Source organism: Oncorhynchus mykiss, chromosome 15 (genome assembly GCF_013265735.2).
Source record: "Oncorhynchus mykiss isolate Arlee chromosome 15, USDA_OmykA_1.1, whole genome shotgun sequence".
Classification (NCBI taxonomy): domain Eukaryota; kingdom Metazoa; phylum Chordata; class Actinopteri; order Salmoniformes; family Salmonidae; genus Oncorhynchus; species Oncorhynchus mykiss.
In genome coordinates this window covers 1,175,663-1,200,574 of record NC_048579.1, presented here as the reverse complement: position 1 = coordinate 1,200,574, position 24,912 = coordinate 1,175,663, and the positions used below count along the sequence as shown (strand labels likewise).

At 42.1% G+C, this 24,912-nt stretch overlaps 1 protein-coding gene across 2 annotated transcripts in view; it reads right to left on the bottom strand.

Moving 5' to 3' along the window:
* Window positions 1-6,808: 6,808 nt before the first annotated feature.
* The window catches only part of vill (villin-like), a 63,528-nt gene continuing 45,424 nt past the window's right edge, over window positions 6,809-24,912 (bottom strand). For both annotated transcript variants that reach the window (XM_036945629.1, XM_036945630.1), the window contains 9 exons: window positions 23,952-24,089; window positions 19,170-19,328; window positions 18,503-18,682; window positions 15,734-15,879; window positions 12,763-12,907; window positions 11,736-11,924; window positions 9,570-9,638; window positions 8,360-8,722; window positions 6,809-7,590 (listed from right to left, as the gene is read on the bottom strand). In XM_036945629.1, the coding sequence (XP_036801524.1) occupies window positions 7,477-7,590; window positions 8,360-8,722; window positions 9,570-9,638; window positions 11,736-11,924; window positions 12,763-12,907; window positions 15,734-15,879; window positions 18,503-18,682; window positions 19,170-19,328; window positions 23,952-24,089 (1,503 nt within the window). In that variant the 3' untranslated portion in view covers window positions 6,809-7,476. The remainder of the gene's footprint in view (window positions 7,591-8,359; window positions 8,723-9,569; window positions 9,639-11,735; window positions 11,925-12,762; window positions 12,908-15,733; window positions 15,880-18,502; window positions 18,683-19,169; window positions 19,329-23,951; window positions 24,090-24,912) is intronic.

Genomic DNA, 24,912 nt, shown 5'->3' with positions numbered 1-24,912 from the left:
GAGGTTGAAGTTAAGATCAGCGAACATAAGGTTATAATGAAGGAGATTCGAGGCCCAGACTTCAAAGCCATAGACGACACGATCAACCAGTCCAAGGGAAATACAGAGACTTTCTACAAGCAACATCAAGAAATATCAGCCAAACACAGAGGACTACCAGCTCAACAAGGTCTACACGTGGGAAAGCCCAAGGACGGGAGCACTGAGAGGCCGACGTAGGGACGACCGGGGGACGCAGATACGCAGCAGCTGGAGGACATGGAAACGCAGACACAGAGGCATCCACTGAGAGCGAATTCCCTACAGACAGCGACTCCAGCTACCATCGCATACAGACTGTTTTTTAGCCCGAAAGCAGCACAACAAGGCTCCATGATGTAGGAGAGGCAAGCGGTCTAAGAGGGGACCAGGGACACAGGCCGTGGACATGGAGAGGCAAGCAGTCAAAGAGGGGACCAGGGACACAGGCCGTGGACATGGAGAGGCAAGCAGTCAAAGAGGGGACCAGGGACACAGGCCGTGGACATGGAGAGGCAAGCAGTCAAAGAGGGGACCAGGGACGCAGGCTTTGGACACGGAGATGCAAGCAGTCAAAGATGGGACGATGGACACAGGCCATGGACACGGAGGGGCAAGCAGTCAAAGAGGGGACCAGGGACACAGGCCATGGACACGGAGGGGCAAGCAGTCAATTTTACTCAATAATAATCACAATAGACATCAAATAAATCCAAGGCCACAAATACGGACAGCAATACAATAAACAATCACTCACAAACAAACATGGGGGAACAGAGGGTTAAATAATAAACAAGTAACTGTGGGATTGAAACCAGGTGTGTAAGACAAGGACAAAACAAATGGAAAATGAAAAGTGGATTGGCGATGGCTAGAAGGCCGGTGACGTCGACCGCCGAACGCCGCCCTAACAAGGAGAGGGACCAACTTCGGCGGAAGTCGTGACACAATCTTTATATGTCCTATAGTTAACAACTATATTAATACATATTGTAGTTAGAAGCCATGTCTGTATATCCAGTTGAAGTCGGAAGTTTACATACACTTAGGTTGGAGTCATTAAAACTTGTTTTTCATCCACTCCACAAGTGTCTTGTTAACAAACTTTCGTTTGGCAAGTCAGATAGGACATCTACTTTGTGTATGACACAAGTCATTTTTACAACAATCGATTACAGACAGATTAATTCACTTATAATTCACTGTACAATTCCAGTGGGTCAGAAGTTTACATACACTAAGTTGACTGTGCCTTTAAACAGCTTGGAAAATTCCAGAAAATTATGTCATGGCTTTAGAAGCTTCTGATAGTCTGATTGACATCATTTGAATCAATTGGAGGTGTACCTGTGGATGTATTTCAAGGCCTACTTTCAAACTCAGTGCCTCTTTGCTTGACATCATGGGAAAATCTAAAGAAATCAGCCAAGACCTCAGAAAAAAATGTGTAGACCTCCACCAATCTGGTTCATCCTTGGGAGCAATTTCCAAATGCCTGAAGGTACCATGTTCATCTGTACAAACAATAGTACGCAAGTATAAACACCATGGGACCACGCAGCCATCATACCGCTCAGGAAGGAGACGCGTTCTGTCTCCTAGAGATGAACTTACTGTGGTGTGCGAAAAGTGCAAATCAATCCCAGAACAGCCCCAGGTGACAGAGCCCCAGGTGACTGAGCCCCAGGTGACTGAGCCCCAGGTGACTGAGCCCCAGGTGACTGTGCCCCAGGTGACTGAGCCCCAGGTGACTGAGCCCCAGGTGACTGTGCCCCAGGTGAGGGAGGAAGTGCAACTGCCAACACCAGAGTCCAAAGGTATACATTCTAATAACAAGTATATCACCTCAGCATATTATGCAAATAAGACATCAAAAGTATCTATGTTACACAACTAATTCTGATTCTTCCACCACAACTTCCCTTTCCTTTTCGTGTTTACTTGCTAGATTTCAGAGTGCAGAGTGAAAACTGTAGTTGTAAAAACTGTAATGCAAAATTCAAAAGGCATTTGCACATCTGAGTTATCTTTTGTTGCAGGTGCCTGGTAACAGTTGAATAAGATGAGAACAAAGAGGAAACCTGCACAGTGCTCCTGATCACTACTCTTCATTAAGCATTAGGTATCGGCCTCGAGGCCTTCGTCAACGCTTTTGTGAGGTTTTTGTACATTTTTATCACCCTTATGTAGACGTAGCTCAACCCACATCTGTTCCATGCATCAAATGGGGTTTGAGTCCGATATTAAGGGACGTGTGTTTCTCTTAGTATCAGCCGAGTAACAACATAACAGGAGACATTGCAACTTTCTATATCAGATTATAAAGACATTATGGAGTTGTATACAGTGCCTTCGGAAAGTATTCAGACCCCTTGACATTTTCCACATTTTCCACATTTTACGTTTACAGCCTTATTCTACAATTGATTACATGAATAAAAATCCTCAACAATCTACACAAGATAGCCCATAATGACAAACTGAAAACATTTTTTAAAATTTATTTTGCTATGAGACTTGAAATGGAGCTCAGGTGCATCCTGTTTCCATTGATCATCCTTGAGTTGTTTCTACAACTTGATTGGAGTCCACCTGTTGTAAATTTAATTGATTGGCCATGATTTGGAAAGGCACACACCTGTCTATTTAAGGTCCCACAGTTGACAGTGCATATCAGAGCAAAAACCAAGCCATGAGGTTGAAGGAATTGACCGTAGAACTCAGAGACAGGATTGTGTCGAGGCACAGATCTGCGGAAGGGTACCAAAACATTTCTGCAGCATTGAAGGTTCCCAAGAACACATTGGCCTCCATCATTCTGAAATGGAGAAGTTTGGAACCCCCAAGACTCTTCTTTGAGCTGGCCGCCTGGCCAAACTGAGCAATCGGGGGAGAAGGGCCTTGGTCAGGGAGGTGACCAAGAACCGGATGGTCACTCTGACAGAGCTCTAGAGTTCCTCTGTGGAGATGGGAGAAACTTCCAGAAGGACAACCATCTCTGCAGCACTCCACCAATCAGCCCTTTATGGTATTTGCCAGACGGAAGCCACTCCTCAGTAAAAAGTACATGACAGCCCCCTTGGAGTTTTCCAAAAGTCACCTAAAGAATCTCGGACCATGAGAAACAAGATTCTCTGGTCTGATGAAACCAAGATTGAACTCTTTGGCTTGAATGCCAAGCATCACGTCTGGAGGAAACCTGGCACAATCTCTACGGTGAAGCCTGATGGTGGTGGCATCATGCTGTGGGGATGTTTTTCAGCGGCAGGGACTCTGAGACTAGTCAGGATTGGGGCAAAAATGAAAGGAGCAAAGTACAAAGAGATCCTTGATGAAAACTTGCTCCAGAGCGCTCAGGACCTCAGACTGGGGCGAAGGTTCACCTTCCAACAGGACGACAACCCTAAGCACACAGCCAAGACAACACAGGAGTGTCAAGCTTGTAGCGTCATAGCCAAGAAGACACAAGGCTGTAATCGCTGCCAAAGGTGCTTCTACAAAGAACCGAGTAAAGGGTCTGAATACTTATGTAAAAGTGATATTTCAGTTTTTTATTTGTAATACATTTGCTACAATTTCTAAACCTCTTTTTGCTTTGTCATTAAGGGGTATTGTGATGTCATTAAGGGGTATTGTGATGTCATTGTGGGGTATTGTGATGTCATTAAGGGGTATTGTGGTGTCATTATGGGGTATTGTGATGTCATTAAGGGGTATTGTGGTGTCATTAAGGGGTATTGTGATGTCATTAAGGGGTATTGTGGTGTCATTATGGGGTATTGTGATGTCATTATGGGGTATTGTGATGTCATTAAGGGGTATTGTGATGTCATTAAGGGGTATTGTGGTGTCATTATGGGGTATTGTGATGTCATTAAGGGGTATTGTGATGTCATTGTGGGGTATTGTGATGTCATTAAGGGGTATTGTGGTGTCATTATGGGGTATTGTGATGTCATTATGGGGTATTGTGATGTCATTATGGGGTATTGTGATGTCATTATGGGGTATTGTGATGTCATTATGGGGTATTGTGATGTCATTATGGGGTATTGTGATGTCATTATGGGGTATTGTGATGTCATTATGGGGTATTGTGATGTCATTAAGGGGTATTGTGATGTCATTAAGGGGTATTGTGGTGTCATTATGGGGTATTGTGATGTCATTAAGGGGTATTGTGATGTCATTGTGGGGTATTGTGATGTCATTAAGGGGTATTGTGGTGTCATTATGGGGTATTGTGATGTCATTATGGGGTATTGTGATGTCATTAAGGGGTATTGTGATGTCATTAAGGGGTATTGTGGTGTCATTATGGGGTATTGTGATGTCATTAAGGGGTATTGTGATGTCATTGTGGGGTATTGTGATGTCATTAAGGGGTATTGTGGTGTCATTATGGGGTATTGTGATGTCATTATGGGGTATTGTGATGTCATTAAGGGGTATTGTGATGTCATTAAGGGGTATTGTGGTGTCATTATGGGGTATTGTGATGTCATTAAGGGGTATTGTGATGTCATTGTGGGGTATTGTGATGTCATTAAGGGGTATTGTGGTGTCATTATGGGGTATTGTGATGTCATTATGGGGTATTGTGATGTCATTGTGGGGTATTGTGATGTCATTAAGGGGTATTGTGGTGTCATTATGGGGTATTGTGATGTCATTAAGGGGTATTGTGATGTCATTAAGGGGTATTGTGGTGTCATTATGGGGTATTGTGATGTCATTAAGGGGTATTGTGATGTCATTGTGGGGTATTGTGATGTCATTAAGGGGTATTGTGGTGTCATTATGGGGTATTGTGATGTCATTATGGGGTATTGTGATGTCATTAAGGGGTATTGTGATGTCATTAAGGGGTATTGTGGTGTCATTATGGGGTATTGTGATGTCATTAAGGGGTATTGTGATGTCATTGTGGGGTATTGTGATGTCATTAAGGGGTATTGTGGTGTCATTAAGGGGTATTGTGATGTCATTAAGGGGTATTGTGGTGTCATTATGGGGTATTGTGATGTCATTAAGGGGTATTGTGATGTCATTGTGGGGTATTGTGATGTCATTAAGGGGTATTGTGGTGTCATTATGGGGTATTGTGATGTCATTATGGGGTATTGTGATGTCATTAAGGGGTATTGTGATGTCATTAAGGGGTATTGTGGTGTCATTATGGGGTATTGTGATGTCATTAAGGGGTATTGTGATGTCATTGTGGGGTATTGTGATGTCATTATGGGGTATTGTGATGTCATTATGGGGTATTGTGATGTCATTAAGGGGTATTGTGATGTCATTAAGGGGTATTGTGGTGTCATTATGGGGTATTGTGATGTCATTAAGGGGTATTGTGATGTCATTGTGGGGTATTGTGATGTCATTATGGGGTATTGTGATGTCATTATGGGGTATTGTGATGTCATTAAGGGGTATTGTGATGTCATTATGGGGTATTGTGGTGTCATTATGGGGTATTGTGATGTCATTATGGGGTATTGTGATGTCATTAAGGGGTATTGTGATGTCATTAAGGGGTATTGTGGTGTCATTATGGGGTATTGTGATGTCATTAAGGGGTATTGTGATGTCATTGTGGGGTATTGTGATGTCATTATGGGGTATTGTGATGTCATTATGGGGTATTGTGATGTCATTAAGGGGTATTGTGATGTCATTAAGGGGTATTGTGATGTCATTATGGGGTATTGTGATGTCATTATGGGGTATTGTGGTGTCATTATGGGGTATTGTGATGTCATTATGGGGTATTGTGATGTCATTAAGGGGTATTGTGATGTCATTAAGGGGTATTGTGGTGTCATTATGGGGTATTGTGATGTCATTAAGGGGTATTGTGATGTCATTGTGGGGTATTGTGATGTCATTATGGGGTATTGTGATGTCATTATGGGGTATTGTGGTGTCATTAAGGGGTATTGTGATGTCATTGTGGGGTATTGTGATGTCATTATGGGGTATTGTGATGTCATTATGGGGTATTGTGATGTCATTATGGGGTATTGTGATGTCATTATGGGGTATTGTGATGTCATTATGGGGTATTGTGATGTCATTAAGGGGTATTGTGATGTCATTATGGGGTATTGTGATGTCATTAAGGGGTATTGTGATGTCATTAAGGGGTATTGTGGTGTCATTATGGGGTATTGTGATGTCATTAAGGGGTATTGTGATGTCATTGTGGGGTATTGTGATGTCATTATGGGGTATTGTGATGTCATTATGGGGTATTGTGATGTCATTATGGGGTATTGTGATGTCATTAAGGGGTATTGTGATGTCATTAAGGGGTATTGTGGTGTCATTATGGGGTATTGTGATGTCATTAAGGGGTATTGTGATGTCATTGTGGGGTATTGTGATGTCATTATGGGGTATTGTGATGTCATTATGGGGTATTGTGATGTCATTATGGGGTATTGTGATGTCATTAAGGGGTATTGTGATGTCATTATGGGGTATTGTGATGTCATTAAGGGGTATTGTGATGTCATTATGGGTTATTGTGATGTCATTAAGGGGTATTGTGATGTCATTATGGGGTATTGTGATGTCATTAAGGGTTATTGTGTGTAGATTAAGGAGGGAAAAAAATATGTAATCTATTTAATCTATCTAGAATAAGGCTGAAACGTAACAAAATGTAACAAAATGTGGGGGGTCTGAATAATTTCCAAAGGCTCTGTATATTGTAATATTTCTTCATTTCGTTTTTCACTCAACTGCATTTACACAAAGTAAAAGAAGAATTTGAAACAGTAAGTTGATTGTATATTGTTTTATTATTAGAGATCTGGTGACAGGCTTCATGATAATTCGATTTGTGATTATGAGAGGGTTTGTTCATTATGTTTGATTGTTAGAAAATACATTAAAAAAACTGTTTTATAATCATAACTCATCTTTGAAATGTAGAGAAAATATAACAAAACATCAAATATAGCAACTGATCATGAGATAAAAAAAATAAAGACATGTTCATCGAATCAATGTTTAAAAAATACCTGCTGTTTATTCTGTTCAGCTGGTAGAACATATCAACTGGGCATAGTTTTGTTCAATAAATAATGTATTTTTTAAATGTCTCTCTGTTTTACTGCTTGTAGGGTTGTACTGTTAGTAATCAGGCATAGCACACATTCAGCTGAAGTATGTATGAAGTACACGTCTATACAGTGCATCTACCTTGACCTGGATGTGAAAGGTATGGAACCTTTTGTTTTGAGTTGTTCTCACAGTTCACAGTGTCTCTGTTCCAGGTCTTCAGTTCAGCATGTCGCTGCCACTTCTACACTGTTCTGTTGAAAAACGATTTAAAAAAAAACATTCCCGCTCTCTCTCGACTTGAAAACAACTTGAACACAATCAAGGAACATTTTCAACTCTAATAAGCTATGTCCCGATGTCATCCCAACTGACGCGACGGCCCACTTAGAACAGCCCTGCCTTCTTCTTCAGGTCGTTCTGCCGCCACCTGGGCAGCCGCTGGAAACCAGACCGAGAACAACCCAGCAGGTTCTCCAGATCCACATCAGAGAGATAGTCCTGAGAAGAGAGAGAGAGAGAGAGAGAGAGAGAGAGAGAGAGAGAGAGAGAGAGAGAGAGAGAGAGAGAGAGAGAGAGAGAGAGAGAGATTTTTGCACATCGTTACAACACTGTATATAGACATAATGTGACATTTCAAATGTCTTTATTCTTTTGGAACTTCTGTGAGTGTAATATTTACTGTTTATTTTTATTGTTTATTTCACTTTTGTTTATTATCTATTTCACTTGCTTCGGCAATGTAAACATATGTTCCCCATGCCAATAAAGCCCTTGAGTTGAGAGTGAGAGAGACGTATTTCATGTGTTATGCTGACCCCTGCTGGCCCCTGCTGTCAGTTCACCACCATAACACTAATCTTGGTTCCCCAGAAGTAAAAGTATTTCGAGAAAGTTTGTCATTTCCTGTTTTTACTTCTGGGGGGAATGCCATTAACAATTTGGATTACCTTTGTGTAAAAGTCTCCACCCAAATGGAAACTCTAGGCCTCCCTCTCCCTCTTCCTCTTCCTCTAATTTCAGCCATGTTTATCAGGGCCAAAAATGACATTTTCTGTTTTCCTGAATTTTAACGATATATCCAATTGTTACTTTGTGTGCTGTGGAAACCATTTATCACACGGGCTTGAAAATCACCAAACCAGTTTAAGAACCACCTTTTCCCAATCCTGATTTGTCCAAATAGTAAACAACGAAAATATGACCATTTCCCTAATAACCTGCTGTACAATACAGTCTCAGCAGTACTATTTTATAATAGCATCCTCACCTCTCTCCTATTAGGGTCCACTCCCTTGGGCAGCTCATTGGGGCTCTTGTTGATCAGCAGCTCAGGGCCCAGGTACTCTCCAGTCCTGGGAGCTGGGGTGGTGGAGGGGACCAGGGTGATGGAGGGGCCCAGGGAGGGGGAGGACAGGGTGGGGGACAGGGTAGTGCTGAAGGTGGTGGACAGGCAGTCCTGACCTCCAGGGGTGGCTGAGCTGGAAGGGCCACAGGAGCCCCCTCCTGTCCCAAGGTGGAGCTTGTAGGATGGTGGAGAGCTGAACTGGGCTGGGCCTCCTGGAGCGCTGTACCCAGCACCTCCACTACTCCCCCCAGCAGAACCCTTACTCAGCTCTGTGTTGTTCAGATTCTACATGAAACAAGAGGAGGAGTGAGATGTAGATACTGATATCCCATCTAACAGATGGAAGCTGATATCTCCTCTAACAGGTGAAAGCTGATATCTCCTCTAACAGGTGAAAGCTGATATCTCCTCTAACAGGTGAAAGCTGATATCTCCTCTAACAGGTGAAAGCTGATATCCCCTCTAACAGGTGAAAGCTGATATCTCCTCTAACAGGTGAAAGCTGATATCTCCTCTAACAGGTGAAAGCTGATATCCCCTCTAACAGGTGAAAGCTGATATCTCCTCTAACAGGTGAAAGCTGATATCTCCTCTAACAGGTGAAAGCTGATATCCCCTCTAACAGGTGAAAGCTGATATCCCCTCTAACAGGTGAAAGCTGATATCTCCTCTAACAGGTGAAAGCTGATATCCCATCTAACAGGTGAAAGCTGATATCCCATCTAACAGGTGGAAGCTGATATCTCCTCTAACAGGTGAAAGCTGATATCTCCTCTAACAGGTGGAAGCTGATATCCCCTCTAACAGGTGAAAGCTGATATCTCCTCTAACAGGTGAAAGCTGATACCCCATCTAACAAGTGGAAGCTGATATCCCCTCTAACAGGTGAAAGCTGATACCCCCTCTAACAGGTGAAAGCTGATACCCCATCTAACAGGTGAAAGCTGGTTGGATGATTTAGAACATATGTAAATGAATGTTTCTTTGCTTACGATCATTCATGTTTGATGCATGCAAAGGTTAGGCTTGTATTGGTTATATCATAATGATAATACAAGGTGGCTAATGGTTATTTTTGTTACTTGGTTGAGTTAGTAACATTATTGCTAGAGTGTGTTAGTGAATCACTTACTACAGTAATCTGAGAGATAGATGCAACATCGCCCAGGTTTTGTTTCATTTCCTCATAGGAGGAGCCTCCCTGTTGAGAAGAGAAGATCCACTAGTTTGTTAACACCAGTCTGTAAACACCAGTCTGTTAACACCAGTCTGTTAACACCAGTCTGTTAACACAAGTCTGTAAACACCAGTCTGTAAACACCAGTCTGTTAATACCAGTCTGTTAACAACAGTTTGGTAACAACAGTTTGGTAACAACAGTTTGGTAACACCAGTTTGGTAACAACAGTTTGGTAACACCAGTCTGTAAACACCAGTCTGTAAACACCAGTCTGTAAACACCAGTCTGTAAACACCAGTCTGTTAACAACAGTTTGGTTACACCAGTTTGGTAACACCAGTTTGGTAACAACAGTTTGGTAACACCAGTTTGGTAACACCAGTCTGTAAACACCAGTCTGTTAACACCAGTCTGTTAACAACAGTCTGGTAACACCAGTTTGGTAACACCAGTTTGGTAACAACAGTTTGGTAACAACAGTTTGGTAACACCAGTTTGGTAACACCAGTTTGGTAACAACAGTTTGGTAACACCAGTTTGGTAATACCAGTTTGGTAACAACAGTTTGGTAACACCAGTTTGGTAACACCAGTTTGGTAACAACAGTTTGGTAACACCAGTTTGGTAACAACAGTCTGTAAACACCAGTCTGTAAACACCAGTCTGTAAACACCAGTCTGTAAACACCAGTCTGTTAACAACAGTTTGATAACACCAGTCTGTAAACACCAGTCTGTAAACACCAGTCTGTAAACACCAGTTTGGTAACACCAGTCTGTAAACACCAGTCTGTTAACACCAGTTTGGTAACACCAGTCTGTAAACACCAGTTTGGTAACACCAGTCTGTTAACACCAGTTTGGTAACACCAGTCTGTTAACACCAGTTTGGTAACACCAGTCTGTTAACACCAGTCTGTTAACACCAGTCTGGTAACACCAGTTTGGTAACACCAGTCTGTAAACACCAGTTTGGTAACACCAGTCTGTTAACACCAGTTTGGTAACACCAGTCTGTAAACACCAGTCTGTTAACACCAGTTTGGTAACACCAGTCTGTAAACACCAGTCTGTAAACACCAGTTTGGTAACACCAGTCTGTAAACACCAGTCTGTTAACACCAGTTTGGTAACACCAGTCTGTAAACACCAGTCTGTAAACACCAGTCTGTAAACACCAGTCTGTTAACAACAGTTTGGTTACACCAGTTTGGTGACACCAGTTTGGTAACAACAGTTTGCTAACACCAGTTTGGTAACACCAGTCTGTAAACACCAGTCTGTAAACACCAGTCTGTTAACACCAGTCTGTTAACAACAGTCTGGTAACACCAGTTTGGTAACACCAGTTTGGTAACAACAGTTTGGTAACAACAGTTTGGTAACACCAGTTTGGTAACACCAGTTTGGTAACAACAGTTTGGTAACACCAGTTTGGTAATACCAGTTTGGTAACAACAGTTTGGTAACACCAGTTTGGTAACACCAGTTTGGTAACAACAGTTTGGTAACACCAGTTTGGTAACAACAGTCTGTAAACACCAGTCTGTAAACACCAGTCTGTAAACACCAGTCTGTAAACACCAGTCTGTTAACAACAGTTTGGTTACACCAGTTTGGTAACACCAGTTTGGTAACAACAGTTTGGTAACACCAGTTTGGTAACACCAGTCTGTAAACACCAGTCTGTAAACACCAGTCTGTTAACACCAGTCTGTTAACAACAGTTTGGTAACACCAGTTTGGTAACACCAGTTTGGTAACACCAGTTTGGTAACAACAGTTTGGTAACACCAGTTTGGTAACACCAGTTTGGTAACAACAGTTTGGTAACACCAGTTTGGTAACACCAGTTTGGTAACAACAGTTTGGTAACAGATCACCGGTCTGTGATCTTCATGTTAAGAATCATAAATACATTTATTCAAACTTTACCTGACTGTAAATAGATGCACAGAACACACTAACAAACACAGATTGACTCGAGTCCCCACCTCTTCCCCTAATAAATTCAATTCACTTTGCTGAAGTTACTCAATAAAACACATCTAGTCACATTTGTAGCAGTGCATCCCGTTTTCCCTCTAGCGGTGATGGCTGGTGTCCCAGATCTACTCACGCTCCACTTCTGAGGGTCCCATGCGTTGAACCATCCGGTGAAGGTCAGTGGCTCGTAGCCCTGTTTGACAGAGATGATGGGTGTGTCAGGGTCCCGCCCCGCTGGGTGGGTCCTCAGGTACTCTAGAGCACTGTTACACGCTTCCTTGGTCTCATATTCGTTGGCAGACCTGCCAATCCACAGGAAGATCTGACGGGATTGGACAAATATGGAGTCAGGGTTATTCAGTGGTAATGATGGTATGGTTTCCCTGAAGTGAACTGTGCTTTATGTAGAGTCATGCTCTACATGAGAACTACATGATACTTGCTTCATCTCTGTTTAAACATCAACTACTGGAATCACATGTTACCAGAGGATTGGACTGAGCCCAGGGCCCAAGACCCTGGTAACCGTGGCAATGACCTCTCACCTATTCCCCGGTAACTATAGTGATGACCCCTGAACCCTAACCTCCTCTCAGATAACCATAGTGATGACCCTTGACCCCTCATCTCCTCCCAGGTAACAAAAGTGATGACCCCTGACCCTTCACCTCTTCCCAGGTAACTGTAGTCATGGCCCCTGACCCCTCACCTCCTCCCAGGTAACTATAGTCATGGCCCCTGACCCCTTACCTCCTCCCAGGTAACTATAGTCATGACCCCTGACCCCTTACCTCCTCCCAGGTAACTATAGTCATGGCCCCTGACCCCTCACCTCCTCCCAGGTTACTATAGTCATGGCCCCTGACCCCTCACCTCCTCCCAGGTAACAATAGTCATGGCTCCTGAGCCCTCACCTCCTCCCAGGTAACTATAGTCATGGCCCCTGACCCCTTACCTCCTCCCAGGTAACTATAGTCATGGCCCCTGACCCCTTACCTCCTCCCAGGTAACTATAGTCATGGCCCCTGACCCCTTACCTCCTCCCAGGTAACTATAGTCATGGCCCCTGACCCTTCACCTCCTCCCAGGTAACAATAGTCATGGCCCCTGACCCCTCACCTCCTCCCAGGTAACCAAAGTGATGACCCCTGACCCCTCACCTCCTCCCAGGTGTCTAGCAGCATGACATCATCCTGGTCCAGGTCCTCCTGAGTCAAGTCCTCCACCTCTGTCATCCTGAACCGACCAGTCTGATTGGAGCATTCAAACAACCGAGGGCTGTGGGGAGTCTCCTCCTTCTGCAGTCTGATAGACAGGATGTGACGTCACAAAGTCACATGACAGCATTTGATGTCACAGAGTCAAATTACATGTTCAGACCGATAGATCTACCAATATCAGGATTACATCTAAAGATATTGCAATAGGGACCTGAACATGAAAAATCTAGACACTAGTTCAAGTGTAATTCTAGTGGTAGTTTCATCCTATATATAGTGTCATCCTAGTTCTAATTCTACTGTCATCCTAGTTCTAGCTTCATGCTAGTTCTATTATCAGGCTAGTTCTAGTGCCATCCTAGTTCTAGTGTCATCCTAGTTCTAGTGCCATCCTAGTTCTAGTGTCATCCTAGTTCTAGTGCCATCATAGTTCTAGTGCCATCCTAGTTCTAGTGTCATCCTAGTTCTATTGTCATCCTTGTTCCAGTGTCATCCTAGTTCTATTGTCATCCTAGTTCTAGTGTCATCCTAGTTCTAGTGTCATCCTAGTTCTAGTGTCATCCTAGTTCTAATGTCATCCTAGTTCCCGTAGCATCTTAGCTCTAGTGTCATCCTAGTTCCCGTATCATCCTAGTTCTAGTGTCATCCTAGTTCCCGTATCATCCTAGTTCTAGTGTCATCCTAGTTCCCGTATCATCCTAGTTCTAGTGTCATCCTAGTTCCCATATCATCTTAGTTCTAGTGTCATCCTAGTTCTAGTGTCATCCTAGTTCTAGTGTCATCCTAGTTCTAGTGTCATCCTAGTTCCAATGTCATCCTAGTTCTAGTGTCATCCTAGTTCTAGTGTCATCCTAGTTCCCGTATCATCCTAGTTCTAGTGTCATCCTAGTTCTAGTGTCATCCTAGTTCTAGTGTCATCCTAGTTCTAATGTCATCCTAGTTCCCGTAGCATCTTAGCTCTAGTGTCATCCTTGTTCTAGTGTCATCCTAGTTCTAGTGTCATCCTAGTTCCCGTATCATCCTAGTTCTAGTGTCATCCTAGTTCTAGTGTCATCCTAGTTCTAGTGTCATCCTAGTTCTAATGTCATCCTAGTTCCCGTAGCATCTTAGCTCTAGTGTCATCCTAGTTCTAGTGTCATCCTAGTTCTAGTGTCATCCTAGTTCTAGTGTCATCCTTGTTCCCGTATCATCCTAGTTCTAGTGTCATCCTTGTTCCAGTGTCATCCTAGTATCATCGTAGTTGTAGTTCTATTATCATTTTTTTTTTCAAATCAAATTGTATTTGTCACATGCTCAGAATACAACAGGTAGACCTTATTGTGAAACGTTTACTTACAACCCCTTAACCAACAGCTTTAAGAAGTTCAGAAGGAAAATGTGTTATGTAAAAAAAATAGATAATAAAAAAAAATAAGAAAATAAAAGTAATTAAATATCAGCATTAAAATAAAATGAGCAATAGTGAGGCTACATAGAGGGAGTACCAGTACAGAGTCAATGTGCTGGGTCAACGGTTTGTCGAGGTAATTGAGGTAATACGTACATGTAGGTAGAGTTAAAGTGACCTTATAGTATCATCCTAGTTCAAGTGTCATCCTAGTTCTAGTGTCATTCTAGTTCTATTATCATCAGTCTGTGTGTACCGTGTCATCAGTCTGTGTGTACCGTGTCATCAGTCTGTTTGTACCGTGTCATCAGTCTGTGTGTACCTTGTCATCAGTCTGTTTGTACCGTGTCATCAGTCTGTGTGTACCGTGTCATCAGTCTGTGTGTACCGTGTCATCAGTCTGTTTGTACCGTGTCATCAGTCTGTGTGTACCTTGTCATCAGTCTGTTTGTACCGTGTCATCAGTCTGTGTGTACCGTGTCATCAGTCTGTTTGTACCGTGTCATCAGTCTGTGTGTACCGTGTCATCAGTCTGTGTGTACCGTGTCATCAGTCTGTGTGTACCGTGTCATCAGTCTGTGTGTACCGTGTCATCAATCTGTGTGTACCGTGTCATCAATCTGTGTGTACCGTGTCATCAGTCTGTGTGTACCGTGTCATCAATCTGTGTGTACCGTGTCATCAGTCTGTGTGTACCGTGTCATCAGTCTGTGTGTACCGTGTCATCAGTGTGTGTGTACCGTGTCATCAGTCTGTGTGTACCATATCATCAGTGTGTGTGTACCGTATCATCAGTGTGTGTGTACCGTATTAGCAGTGTGTGTGTACCGTGTCATCAGTGTGCGTGTACCGTATTAGCAGTGTGTGTGTACCGTGTCATCAGTGTGTGTGTACCGTGTCATCAATCTGTGTGTACCGTGTTAGCAGTGTGTGTGTACCGTATCAACAGTGTGTGTGTACCGTATTAACAGTGTGTGTGTACTGTGTCATCAGTGTGTGTGTACCGTGTCATCAGTGTGTGTGTACTGTATCATCAGTCTGTGTGTACTGTGTCATCAGTGTGTGTGTACCGTGTCTTCAGTGTGTGTGTACCATATCATCAGTGTGTGTGTACCGTGTCATCAGTGTGTGTGTACCGTGTCAGCAGTGTGTGTGTACCGTGTCATCAGTGTGTGTGTACCGTATCATCAGTGTGTGTACCGTGTCATCAGTCTGTGTGTACCGTGTCAGCAGTGTGTGTACCGTGTCATCAGTCTGTGTGTACCGTATCATCAGTGTGTGTACCGTGTCATCAGTGTGTGTACCGTGTCAGCAGTGTGTGTGTACCGTGTCATCAGTCTGTGTGTACTGTGTCAGCAGTGTGTGTGTACCGTGTCATCAGTCTGTGTGTACCGTGTCAGCAGTGTGTGTGTACTGTGTCATCAGTCTGTGTGTACCGTGTCAGCAGTGCGTGTGTACCGTGTCATCAGTCTGTGTGTACTGTGTCATCAGTCTGTGTGTACCGTGTCAGCAGTGTGTGTGTACCTCTTGTCGCAGGCGTAAGGGGCCTTCCCTCCCAGAGCCACCCAGAACTCAGCAGGCTCCTGTCCCTCCATAACAACCTGTTTATCCTGCCTGGACAGAACGTCTGCCACTGCCTTTGCCATCTCTCTCTCATCACCACTACAACCCTGAGACAGAAGATGCAGGATACAGGCACATGTCACACACAATACAGATACATGTAAACTGATCCCTTCCCTCTGCTCTTTAAGTGAAGCCTGAGAAGCCGTTGTTTGGAGGATATATTGGCACGGGTGTAGTTAGGTCGGAGACAAAGTCGAGGTCTGGAAAACCGTGCCAATATATCTATCAAACGCCGGCTTCAAGGGCATTTTCAGTTTTTTACAACGGGTGAACAACATATTCAAAGAATTATTGGAATATTTTTATTAAAAACATTATTTTGCTGAATTTATTGACACTATTTCATCCTTCCACAATATATAGTCCCGATACAAATCTAGGGTTGCTACCTAAGCTGGCTGGTTGTTCGTTCTATTGGTTTGGTTACTAGAGATGAGACCCAATCGTTCAGTCTTTTTGTTCTGTATCTATGGATGCGACCCAGACGTTCATTCTACATGTTCGATTGCCATACTGGCTGGCAACGTTCGTATCCCTTGCTAACTAGCCAACTACGGCTAACTTACAGTCACGTCAAAAAGTGCAGCCAGAATAACAGCAAAGTAGCCGCATTTGCATTTATTTAAGCAGTTTTCTAGTGACATTTATTTGGAAACATCCATAACAATGAGGTGTGATTTCGCCTGGCATAAAAAATGTGCTCACTAGTCAAGACACTGTTGTTCAGAGGAGCTAGCCAACAACACAGCTAACAACACAGCCAACAACACAGCCAACAACACAGCCAACAACACAGCCAACAACACAGCCAACAACACAGCCAACAACACAGCTAACAACACAGCTAACAACACAGCTAACACAATCACTTTAAACTGAAGCTGGAAAGACTGAAAACTAGCTGCACGTTATTTTGCTTTTCTTTTTATCATTTGCCATTTCATATCTTTAAAAATGATGCCAGCTCATTCATGATTTCGACTGGCTGAGAAACGCTGTCTGCCTGTCTGTTTGTCTCGTCCCAACTCCTGACACGTTCATTACTGTGGAAGAGCTGGAGATCGACATTGAATATTGAATATCCCGGTTTTGACCTTTGCCTGATTTTCTTGCTCCATTCACACCTGCCTAACCCTTCTGCCTGCCCTGCCCTGACCTCGAGCCTGCCTGACCATTCTGCCTGCCCTGCCCTGACCTCGAGCCTGCCTGACCATTCTGCCTGCCCTGCCTTGACCTCGAGCCTGCCTGACCATTCTGCCTGCCCTGCCCTGACCTCAAGCCTGCCTGACCATTCTGCCTGCCCTGCCCTGACCTCGAGCCTGCCTGACCATTCTGCCTGCCCTGCCCTGACCTCGAGCCTGCCTGACCATTCTGCCTGCCCTGCCCTGACCTCAAGCCTGCCTGACCATTCTGCCTGCCCTGCCCTGACCTCGAGCCTGCCTGACCATTCTGCCTGCCCTGCCCTGACCTCGAGCCTGCCTGACCATTCTACCTGCCCTGCCCTGACCTCGAGCCTGCCTGACCATTCTGCCTGCCCTGCCCTGACCTCGAGCCTGCCTAACCATTCTGCCTGCCCTGCCCTGACCTCGAGCCTGCCTGACCATTCTGCCTGCCCTGCCCTGACCTCGAGCCTGCCTGACCATTCTGCCTGCCCTGCCCTGACCTCGAGCCTGCCTGACCATTCTGCCTGCCCTGCCCTGACCTCGAGCCTGCCTGACCATTCTGCCTGCCCTGCCCTGACCTCGAGCCTGCCTGACCATTCTGCCTGCCCTGCCCTGACCATGAGCCTGCCTGACCATTCTGCCTGCCCTGCCCTGACCTCGAGCCTGCCTGACCATTCTGCCTGCCCTGCCCTGACCTCGAGCCTGCCTGACCATTCTGCCTGCCCTGCCCTGACCTCGAGCCTGCCTGACCATTCTGCCTGCCCTGCCCTGACCTCGAGCCTGCCTGACCATTCTGCCTGCCCTGCCCTGACCTCGAGCCTGCCTGACCATTCTGTAACTCTGAACTGGTTTTGACCTTTTGCCTGTCCACGACCATTCTCTTGCCTTCCCCTTTTGGATTGTTAATAAACATCTTGGACGCTAACCATCTGCCTCCTGTGTCTGCATCTGGGTCTCGCCTTGTGCCGTAATATCTCCACTGTTGGAAACTAAATGTTAGTCTAAAAGAAATGTGAGATGCTAGATGCTTTTTATAGTGGAGATCAAGTCTATAAATTGCCTGGCTGGGCTGATGGATTGCGTAGTCAGATGGATCAGAGTGAATAGGCATTTTAACGTCATATATTTAGCCAGTGGTAACTTGTGGAATAGACACCAGCTGGAATGCGGTTTTAACATATTAGCATTCAGGATAAGACCCAACCGTTATATAATCCCTGTCAAACATCGTACCTTGAATTTACCACAGGTAACAGTGTCTGACCTTGCCGTACCACAGGTAACAGTGTCTGACCTTGCCATACCACAGGTAACAGTGTCTGACCTTTCCGTACCACAGGTAACAGTGTCTGACCTTGCCGTACCACAGATAACAGTATAGTACCTTGCCGTACCACATATAACGGTGTAGTACCTTGCTGTACCACAGGTAACAGTGTAGTACCTTGCCGTACCACATATAACAGTGTCTGACCTTGCCGTACCACAGATAACAGTATATTACCTTGCCATACCACAGGTAAATCGTGTGGTCAGTTTTTAGCAGGAACACATCATTGGTGTTGAGTGATGAGGAGCGGGCTGGGACCTCAGTAGCCCTAGTGTTCATCTCATGAGTCCCTCGAACCTGGAACAGTCTGGCTCCCGGGCCTGGATTAGTCACCCCCGCTCTGCCTGTACCACCCTGAACTCACACACACACACACACACACACACACAAAATCATCTTAAAGGGATATTTAAAGGGATATATCATCCAAAATCTACATTTGGGTGACATGTCCCTTTCCTTGAGTTTTGTCTGAAGGTCCAAGGTCCATTGTTCTTAACTGACTTGCCTGGTTAAATAAATAAATAAATAAAGGTGACAGAATCCACAATAATCCATGATTTACTTCTGTCTACAGCCTGAAGTTAGCATGTTAGCTTCATCACATTTCATCAGTGGTTCCAGGAGAACCGGTTCTCCTGGAACCAATGATGAAAAATAGTGATGCTAACATGCTAATTTCAGGCTGTAGACAGAAGTAAATCATGGATTATTGTGGATTATGTCACCATGGACCTTCAGATTAAACTCAAGGAAAGGGACATTTCACTCAAATTTAGATTTTGGATGAACTATCTCTTTAAGATGAAGGACCATGTCACCAGATGAAAGATGATCTCACCTCGAAGATGATGAGTTTTCCTTTAAAGATGGCCAGGAAGTGACGCGGCTCTTTTCCCATGACCACCCTGACTTGGACCGGCACTCCGCTGTACTTGTTGTCCATGGCAACGGCCTGATAGGCACACGATGTGATCTCATCCTGAGTAGCATGGCGACCCTGCACCGTAAACCAAGACACACGTCAGTCACACACACCCAGCACAACACGCAGGTTAATTAACTAGTCACTAACTAGTCTCAGCTTCTAGTGTTTAATTAACTATACACTGACTAGCCTCAGCTTCTAGTGTTTAATTAACTATACACTAACTAGTCTCAGCTTCTAGTGTTTAATTAACTATACACTGACTAGCCTCATCTTCTAGTGTTTAATTAACTATACACTGACTAGTCTCAGCTTCTTGTGATTAATTAACTATACACTAACTAGTCTCAGCTTCTAGTGTTTAATTAACTATAAACTAACTAGTCTCAGCTTATTGTGATTAATTAACTATACACTGACTAGTCTCAGCTTCTAGTGTTTAATTAACTATACACTAACTAGTCTCAGCTTCTAGTGTTTAATTAACTATACACTGACTAGTCTCAGCTTCTAGTGTTTAATTAACTATACACTGACTAGTCTCAGCTTCTAGTGTTTAATTAACTATACACTGACTAGTCTCAGCTTCTAGTGTTTAGTTAACTATACACTGACTAGTCTCAGCTTCTAGTGTTTAATTAACTATACACTGACTAGTCTCAGCTTCTAGTGTTTAATTAACTATACACTGACTAGTCTCAGCTTCTAGTGTTTAATTAACTATACACTGACTAGTCTCAGCTTCTAGTGTTTAATTAACTATACACTAACTAGTCTCTACTTCTAGTGTTTAATTAGCTATACACTGACTAGTCTCAGCTTCTAGTGTTTAGTTAACTATACACTGACTAGTCTCAGCTTCTAGTGTTTAATTAACTATACACGGACTAGTCTCAGCTTCTAGTGTTTAATTAACTATACACTGACTAGTCTCAGCTTCTAGTGTTTAATTAACTATACACTGACTAGCCTCAGCTTCTAGTGTTTAATTAACTATACACTGACTAGTCTCAGCTTCTAGTGTTTAATTAACTATACACTAACTAGTCTCTACTTCTAGTGTTTAATTAACTATACACTAACTAGTCTCAGCTTCTAGTGTTTAATTAACTATACACTGACTAGTCTCAGCTTCTAGTGTTTAATTAACTATACACTGACTAGTCTCAGCTTCTAGTGTTTAATTAACTATACACTAACTAGTCTCAGCTTCTAGTGTTTAGTTAACTATACACTAACTAGTCTCAGCTTCTAGTGTTTAATTAACTATACACTGACTAGTCTCAGCTTCTAGTGTTTAATTAACTATACACTGACTAGTCTCACTTTCTAGTGTTTAATTAACTATACACTGACTAGTCTCAGCTTCTAGTGTTTAATTAACTATACACTGACTAGTCTCTACTTCTAGTGTTTAATTAGCTATACACTGACTAGTCTCAGCTTCTAGTGTTTAGTTAACTATACACTGACTAGTCTCAGCTTCTAGTGTTTAATTAACTATACACGGACTAGTCTCAGCTTCTAGTGTTTAATTAACTATACACTGACTAGTCTCAGCTTCTAGTGTTTAATTAACTATACACTGACTAGCCTCAGCTTCTAGTGTTTAATTAACTATACACTGACTAGTCTCAGCTTCTAGTGTTTAATTAACTATACACTAACTAGTCTCTACTTCTAGTGTTTAATTAACTATACACTAACTAGTCTCAGCTTCTAGTGTTTAATTAACTATACACTGACTAGTCTCAGCTTCTAGTGTTTAATTAACTATACACTGACTAGTCTCAGCTTCTAGTGTTTAATTAACTATACACTAACTAGTCTCAGCTTCTAGTGTTTAGTTAACTATACACTAACTAGTCTCAGCTTCTAGTGTTTAATTAACTATACACTGACTAGTCTCAGCTTCTAGTGTTTAATTAACTATACACTGACTAGTCTCACTTTCTAGTGTTTAATTAACTATACACTGACTAGTCTCAGCTTCTAGTGTTTAATTAACTATACACTGACTAGTCTCAGCTTCTAGTGTTTAATTAACTATACACTGACTAGTCTCAGCTTCTAGTGTTTAATTAACTATACACTGACTAGTCTCAGCTTCTAGTGTTTAATTAACTATACACTGACTAGTCTCAGCTTCTAGTGTTTAATTAACTATACACTGACTAGTCTCAGCTTCTAGTGTTTAATTAACTATACACTGACTAGTCTCAGCTTCTAGTGTTTAATTAACTATACACTGACTAGTCTCAGCTTCTTGTGATTAATTAACTATACACTGACTAGTCTCAGCTTCTAGTGTTTAATTAACTATAAACTAACTAGTCTCAGCTTATTGTGATTAATTAACTATACACTGACTAGTCTCTACTTCTAGTGTTTAATTAACTATACACTAACTAGTCTCAGCTTCTAGTGTTTAATTAACTATACACTGACTAGTCTCAGCTTCTAGTGTTTAATTAACTATACACTGACTAGTCTCAGCTTCTAGTGTTTAATTAACTATACACTGACTAGTCTCAGCTTCTAGTGTTTAATTAACTATACACTGACTAGCCTCAGCTTCTAGTGTTTAATTAACTATAAACTAACTAGTCTCAGCTTCTAGTGATTAATTAACTATACACTGACTAGTCTCAGCTTCTAGTGTTTAATTAACTATACACTGACTAGTCTCAGCTTCTAGTGTTTAATTAACTATACACTGACTAGCCTCAGCTTCTAGTGTTTAATTAACTATAAACTAACTAGTCTCAGCTTCTAGTGATTAATTAACTATACACTGACTAGTCTCAGCTTCTTGTGTTTAATTAACTATACACTGACTAGTCTCAGCTTCTAGTGTTTAGTTAACTATACACTAACTAGTCTCTACTTCTAGTGTTTAATTAGCTATACACTGACTAGTCTCAGCTTCTAGTGTTTAATTAACTATACACTGACTAGTCTCAGCTTCTAGTGTTTAATTAACTATACACTGACTAGTCTCAGCTTCTAGTGTTTAATTAACTATACACTAACTAGTCTCTACTTCTAGTGTTTAATTAGCTATACACTGACTAGTCTCAGCTTCTAGTGTTTAATTAACTATACACTGACTAGTCTCAGCTTCTAGTGTTTAATTAACTATACACTAACTAGTCTCTACTTCTAGTGTTTAATTAGCTATACACTGACTAGTCTCAGCTTCTAGTGATTAATTAACTATACACTGACTAGTCTCAGCTTCTTGTGTTTAATTAACTATACACTGACTAGTCTCAGCTTCTAGTGTTTAATTAGCTATACACTGACTAGTCTCAGCTTCTAGTGTTTAGTTAACTATACACTGACTAGTCTCAGCTTCTAGTGTTTAATTAACTATACACGGACTAGTCTCAGCTTCTAGTGTTTAATTAACTATACACTGACTAGTCTCAGCTTCTAGTGTTTAATTAACTATACACTGACTAGCCTCAGCTTCTAGTGTTTAATTAACTATACACTGACTAGCCTCAGCTTCTAGTGTTTAGTTAACTATACACTGACTAGTCTCAGCTTCTAGTGTTTAATTAACTATACACTGACTAGTCTCAGCTTCTAGTGTTTAATTAACTATACACGGACTAGTCTCAGCTTCTAGTGTTTAATTAACTATACACTGACTAGTCTCAGCTTCTAGTGTTTAATTAACTATACACTGACTAGTCTCAGCTTCTAGTGTTTAATTAACTATACACTGACTAGTCTCAGCTTCTAGTGTTTAATTAACTATACACTAACTAGTCTCAGCTTCTAGTGTTTAGTTAACTATACACTAACTAGTCTCAGCTTCTAGTGTTTAATTAACTATACACTGACTAGTCTCAGCTTCTAGTGTTTAATTAACTATACACTGACTAGTCTCAGCTTCTAGTGTTTAATTAACTATACACTGACTAGCCTCAGCTTCTAGTGTTTAATTAACTATACACTAACTAGTCTCAGCTTCTAGTGTTTAGTTAACTATACACTAACTAGTCTCAGCTTCTAGTGTTTAATTAACTATACACTGACTAGTCTCAGCTTCTAGTGTTTAATTAACTATACACTGACTAGCCTCAGCTTCTAGTGTTTAATTAACTATACACTGACTAGCCTCAGCTTCTAGTGTTTAATTAACTATACACTAACTAGTCTCAGCTTCTAGTGTTTAATTAACTATACACTGACTAGCCTCAGCTTCTTGTGTTTAATTAACTATACACTGACTAGTCTCAGCTTCTAGTGTTTAATTAACTATACACTGACTAGCCTCAGCTTCTAGTGTTTAATTAACTATACACTGACTAGCCTCAGCTTCTAGTGTTTAATTAACTATACACTAACTAGTCTCAGCTTCTAGTGTTTAATTAACTATACACTAACTAGTCTCAGCTTCTAGTGTTTAATTAACTATACACTGACTAGCCTCAGCTTCTAGTGTTTAATTAACTATACACTGACTAGTCTCAGCTTCTAGTGTTTAATTAACTATACACTGACTAGTCTCTACTTCTAGTGTTTAATTAACTATACACTGACTAGTCTCAGCTTCTAGTGTTTAGTTAACTATGATTACTACTATGATTTAATTAACTATGACCAACACTATAATGCTGAAACTCAAGGCATTATATCCACTAAAGAAGACATGGTCTGAACCTGTTGTTGTCAGTGTCTTACCTGCCACATGTAGAGTATGTACTGCAGCTTGCTAGCTCTCTTGTAGGTGTAGAGCACCAGGTAACAGTCTCCTCCGTAGAACTGACCGAACGAGCTGGGGTGGAGCTCTCTCAACTCCAGGTCCTCTATACGCCAGATCTGGATTAAGACCATTGCAAGTTTAAGTAAGTAATTGTGGGAGTAGGTGTTTGGTATTGTTGGTATTTTATTAGGATCCCCATTAGCTGTTGCAAAAGCAGCAGCTGTTCTTCCTGTGGTCCACACAAAACATGAAACATGACATAATACAGAACATAAATAGACAAGAACAGCTCAAGGACAGAACTATATACATTTAAAACATTTAACATGTGGCCTCCATATCAATACATACACACAAACTATCTAGGTCAAAAAGGGGAGTTCCATGCCGTAAGGTCTCTATATAATACTGTACACTTTCTTGAATTTGTTCTGGATTTGGGACTGTGAAAAGACCCCTGGTGGCATGTCTGGTGGGGTAAGTGTGTGTGTCAGAGCTGTGTGTAAGTTGACAATGCAAACAATTTGGGATTTTCAAAACATTAATGTTTCTTGTAAAATTAAGAAGTGATGCAGTCAGTCTCTCCTCAACTGTTAGCCAAGAGAGGCTGGCATGCATAGCATGTATATCAGCCCTCTGATTACAATGAAGATCAAGACGTGCTGCTCTGTTCTGGGCCAGCTGCAGCTTAACTAGGTCTTTCCTTGCAGCAGTCGACCACACAACTGGACAATAATCAAGATTAGACAAAACTAGGTTCTGCAGGACATGCTTTTTGGAGAGTGGTGTCAAAAAATATTTTTATACAGCCAGACCTCTCCCCATCTTTACAACCATTGAATCTATATGTTTTGACCATGACAGTTTACAATCTAAGGTAACGCCAAGTAATTTAGTCGCCTCAACTTGTTCAACAGCCAGACCATTCATTAACAGATT